Source organism: Cebus imitator, unplaced genomic scaffold (genome assembly GCF_001604975.1).
Source record: "Cebus imitator isolate Cc_AM_T3 unplaced genomic scaffold, Cebus_imitator-1.0 Scaffold384, whole genome shotgun sequence".
In the NCBI taxonomy this organism is placed as follows: domain Eukaryota; kingdom Metazoa; phylum Chordata; class Mammalia; order Primates; family Cebidae; genus Cebus; species Cebus imitator.
In genome coordinates, this window is record NW_016107699.1 from 2,323,129 (window position 1) to 2,328,199 (window position 5,071).

The 5,071-nt window shown below is 55.1% G+C and overlaps 1 protein-coding gene across 3 annotated transcripts in view; it reads right to left on the reverse strand.

Moving 5' to 3' along the window:
- PTDSS2 (phosphatidylserine synthase 2) overlaps nucleotides 1–5,071 on the reverse strand; it is a 40,817-nt gene that overhangs the window by 14,203 nt on the left and 21,543 nt on the right. For all 3 annotated transcript variants that reach the window (XR_001818849.2, XM_037731136.1, XM_017507885.2), the window contains one exon: nucleotides 693–760. Coding sequence is in view for 1 of the 3 variants with exons in the window: in XM_017507885.2 (XP_017363374.1) it covers nucleotides 693–760 (68 nt within the window). In the remaining 2 variants the exon portion in view is untranslated. The remainder of the gene's footprint in view (nucleotides 1–692; nucleotides 761–5,071) is intronic.

Sequence of the window (5,071 nt, forward strand, 5' to 3'; positions counted from 1 at the left end):
CAGGAGAATTGCTTGAACCCAGGAGGCGGAGGTTGCAGTGAGCCGAGATCGCGCCATTGCACTCCAGCCTGGGTAACAAGAGCGAAACTCCGTCTCAAAAAAAAAAAAATTAAAAAAAAATAAATAAATAAACTGAGGTAAGTGGAACAGAGTATCAGCACAGGAAGCATCAGCAGCAGACGCACAGCCTGACCCAGGATTACGAAGGAGCCGCCTCTCCCGCCTGCCCTGCCGTCTTGCGGAATGTGGCCAGAGGGGGAAGAGGCACACACAGCCACCACTGGTCAACCACACAACACAGGAACAAAAACTCAGTCCCTCTTGGCGCTGGGATCCCCTGGGAGGCCCAGGCGTGCCCCAGCCAGGCACACACTGGCCTGCATGGGGGGCCTGACTGGCTGCTCCTGATTTCATGCCTGGTGCCCCCCCGCACTTGAACACGACAGCTGCAGGCAAAGCCACCCTGGCGGCCGCACCGCGGGCCCTGACCTCGTCTGCACCCACGCGGGTGTGGCCCTGCTGAGCGGCTGCAGTCAGCCCCCCCACAGCAGATGCTCCTGGAGGCCCCAGGCAGCTTGGCCTGCTTTCTGGGGGTCTAGCTCTGCTTCCTCCCACCACTCGAGGGCTGCGTGTGCCAGGCCGCCTGCACCCTGCCTGGGGTCCCGCTGTCACCCAGGTTCCCATCAGCTTACCTGGAAGAGGATGAAGATGAGAAACAGCTCGTAGACCACACTCACGCAGAGCCAAAACCTCCAGTAAGCTACAAAGACAGATGACAGAGCGTTAATGCGTCCGGCCCGGGACTCCCTGGCCCTGCTCCGCCCAGGCTGGCTCCTGGCTCCTTGACACCCAGTGTCTCTTTGGGCCCTCACAGGTCCCTGGGAGAGACCTGATAAAGCAAGCCGTAGCTGAGAATTAAGCAGAATTTCTGAGACGCGGAAGTCTTTTCTTCATTTTTTCCATTCCAGTCCTTAAATCTTTTGCCCATAAACTGTGGCACAGAGCACTCAGCAAACATCCCTGTGGTATGTTTACTATGACACTTCTAACCGAGCACCACTAAGTATGCAGTAGGTTTTTGGTGGATACTTTTTTTTTTTTGAGATGGAGTCTCTGTCATCCAGGCTGGAGTGCAATGGGGCAATCTTGGCTCATTGCAACCCTCACCTCCTGGGTTCAAGCGATTCTCCTGCCTCAGCCTCCCGAGTAGCTGGGACTACAGGTGCGCGTCACCATGCCCATCTAATTTTTTTTGTATTTTTAGTAGAGACCGGGTTTCATCATCTTGGCCAGGCTGGTCTTGAACCCGACCTTGTGATCCGCCCGCCGTGGACTCCCAAAGTGCTGGGATTACAGGCGTGAGCTACCGTGTCTGGCCTTTTTATTTTTACTTTTTTGTAGAGATGGGGTTTCGTCATGTTGCCCAGGCTGGGATACTTTTTATCACGTTAAAAAAATCTTTCTCCTGAGATGTTTAAAAAAAAAAAAAAAAAAAAAAAAAAAAAAACTTTCAATCCGAGTCATGGCACTAGAAAAAAGAAAAAAATTTGTATAATTCCAATATGTTAAGTTTTTGTCATGGATGAATATGAATTTTTGCTTTTCTGCATTTAAGGGGAACATTTTTTCATGTTAATGTGATGAATTACATTAATAGACTTGTAGTGTTAAACCATCCCATAATTCCTGCCTCGCCATGGCTCTGAGCAGCTCATGGCAAGACATGCAGATGTGAGGTTTCAGGAGCAAATGCAGCCCCACCGGAAGCCAGGACGGTCACTATGGTTCACGGAAAGCCGTTTTGCATCTGCAGGAGATACAAATGCTGGAAATTTCTTAGGAAAATCTGTTAAAGGAAGTCTGGGGCCCAACACACACAAGTGAGATCGCAAACTTATTCCTCATGCCTTGGAGGATGAGAAGAATCTGGAAAATTCCCACTGGCTCAAGAGTTGCAGTTAAAGGGGTTTGTGGGCCGGGCGCAGTGGCTCACGCCTGTAATCTGGCACTTTGGAGGCTGAGGTGGGTGGATTACCAGGTCAGGAGTTCAAGACCAGCCTGGCCAAGTTGGTGAAACCCCATCTCTATAAAAAAAAGGAGGGGGAGCTTGTGGTGAAATTAACTCGGGGCAGCCCTTGCCCCATAAGGACTGGCTGACTGAAGGTGACACCTTCGGAGCAGGTGCTCGGCCTGCAAGCTCTCTCTGGGAGGACAGCCACACCCATGATCACTGACTGAAGGTGACACCTTCGGAGCGGGTGCTCGGCCTGCAGGCTCTCTCTGAGAGGACAGCCACCCCCATGATCACTGACTGAAGGTGACACCTTTGGAGCGGGTGCTCGGCCTGCAAGCTCTCTCTGGGAGGACAGCCACACCCATGATCACTGACTGAAGGTGACACCTTCGGAGCGGGTGCTCAGCCTGCAGGCTCTCTCTGGGAGGACAGTCACCCCCATGATCACTGACTGAAGGTGACACCTTCGGAGCAGGTGCTCGGCCTGCAGGCTCTCTCTGAGAGGACAGCCACCCCCATGATCACTGACTGAAGGTGACACCTTTGGAGCAGGTGCTCAGCCTGCAGGCTCTCTCTGGGAGGACAGTCACCCCCATGATTGCTGACTGAAGGTGACACCTTTGGAGCAGGTGCTCAGCCTGCAGGCTCTCTGAGAGCACAGCCACCCCTATGAAGCCACAAACTTCTGAGTGGGCCCCTCAGGTCCCCACGTCTGAGGCTGAACGTCCTGCACTGCTGAGCTCCGTCCTTCCTGTTTCTCCTGCTGGGGAAGGCCCCAGATCAGAAAGGGGGCAACTCAGACCCTCCCCCACTCATGCGTCACACCTGAGCAGCACTAGGCCTGCTGCCCCGAATGCCCAGCAGGCCTCCCTCTGTATCCTGCTTCGCTCCCCTGAGTACCTCAGCCGGGGGGCTCCCTGGTCCCAACGCCACCCCGCCACCCCTGGTGCTCATTCGTCTTTCTAAACATCGAAGCAGAGGGAAAGACAGGCAGCCTCAGCAGCCCTGGTAACTCTGGCTGACTCAGCCTTCAGAGGAAGCGGGATGAAAATGCAGTTTACCCTCCTCAGTGGCCCGGGACCCGCAGCCTTGCTCAGAAATTCCAAAGCAAGCAGCGCCCAGATGCTCGGGCTGGGCCCACCCCCACTCCTCCTCACGAGGCCCAGTCGCTAATGGCTACGGCTACAGCAGCCGGACTGGGCCTTCCTGGGCAGGACCCAGGAGAGTGGGAAGAAGGTGGGCAGAGCCACGGAGACCACTTCTCTGGAGAAAAGCCCTCCCCCTGCCCCTCCCAGAGCCTCCCCCGCTGCGCAGGACTCATCACTTGTCCTTGAATGTGTCGTGACTGGAGAGGTCTGCGGGCTGCCTGCCAGCCCCCAAGTTAAAGAAACACATGGAAGAAGGTGGCTCCGGGACACCTTCCCTGCCAATCAGAGACTGGCAAAGTCACACGGAACTGATGCCAAGCAAACTAAACTGACAGAAGAAAGGTAGAGCAGAGCTCAAAACAAAAACCAGGAACCCCTGCCCTGCCAAGTGGGAGGGGACGAGGCACAGCTCAGACGCTGCGGCAGGAGCTTTCGGAAGGTCAAGACCTACCGGCCAAGACACTCCCCATCCCGCCAGGTGCCCTGCAGACAGGCCTCCTAAACTAGATAGAGCTGAGTGTCTCCCAGGGGTCTCCCCGTGTCACAGTCGAGGGTCTCCCGGGGTCCCCCCCATGTCACGGCCGAGGGTCTCCCAGGGGTCTCCCCGTGTCAGGGCTGAGGATCTCCCAGGGGTCTCCCTGTGTCAGGGCCGCATGCCAGGACAAGCTACTGCCCGCTGACCAATCTGTCCTGCTCATGGCTGCGTCCCAGCGCCCAGTGATGCTGGCACCCAGGAGGGATCTGGTGCATCTCCGAGCAAGGATGGCCCCTGGCTGAGCTTCCGGCAGCTCTTCTTTGCTCCAAATCCACGTAAGAAGCTCGTAACTGCACCAGGCATTTCACGGTGCGACCGGCAGTTTTTAGACCATCACTGCACTTTTCCAGGGCTCTGCGTAGCAATCCAAACCCGCCTGAGGCAGGACCGTCTGTGCTCAGTGGACTGGGCACACAGAGCCCTGGCCCTTCCCACACAGCTGTCAGCCAGCAGATCAGCCCACAGGGCACTCAAGGAGCCCTTTCTCAAGGCCCTGGGAAAAGAAGGGGCCAGCAAGACCAGCCTGCTTGGGTCGCCTGATGGCTCCCTGCTCAGGGCCTCTGGGGACAGAGGAGCTTCACTCACCACCATGGCACTGACCCTGGAGCAGACACTGCCCTCCTGGAGGGCAATTTTAGAACATGTATCACGGGCTTAAAATGTGTATGCCCTTTAATCCAATACTGACTTCTGGGACATTCTATTAAATGAATAATCAGATATTTACAGAAAGCATATGTGCAAAAATTCCCCAAAGACTGGTTTATTAAAATAAAACTGGAAACTTCCTAAATACACAATATTATGGCTTAAACAAATTGGTTAAATATAGTACACTCAAATGACGGCTAACAAGCAGTCATGAAAATTTCAGCTGTCAAAAAATGAGTGAGGAAATGACTAACGTGGAGAAGGCAGGCTGCACGGACACACAGCATCCCAGCTTCGAGGCTGTGGACACACACCCCGACACATCAAAACTAACAGTGCAATTTCCTATAACACACACTCCTGCTGAAGCAGAAAATATGTTTCTAATTACTTCATGTGGCCATGAGGGGAAACAGCCAGCCCTACAGAGGCCTGAGCTGCCGAGTGGGATGGGACTCGGGCCACAGAGTGCACTGAGGTTAGGGGGATGCTCTGGTCCACGGGGGCTTGTTAGAACATGGGCCATACGGTAGGGGTGGTGACTGAGGCAGAGTGTGCTAGGCAACCACTTTGAAGGCACGGTCATCACAGCCCCATCTGGAGGCCACCCCCCCACCCCACCCCGCCTCACAGCCCATCTGGAGCCCACACCCCCCACCTCACAGCCCTATCTGGAGCCCACACTCCCCTACTCTGGCCTCACAGCCCATCTGGAGCCCTCAC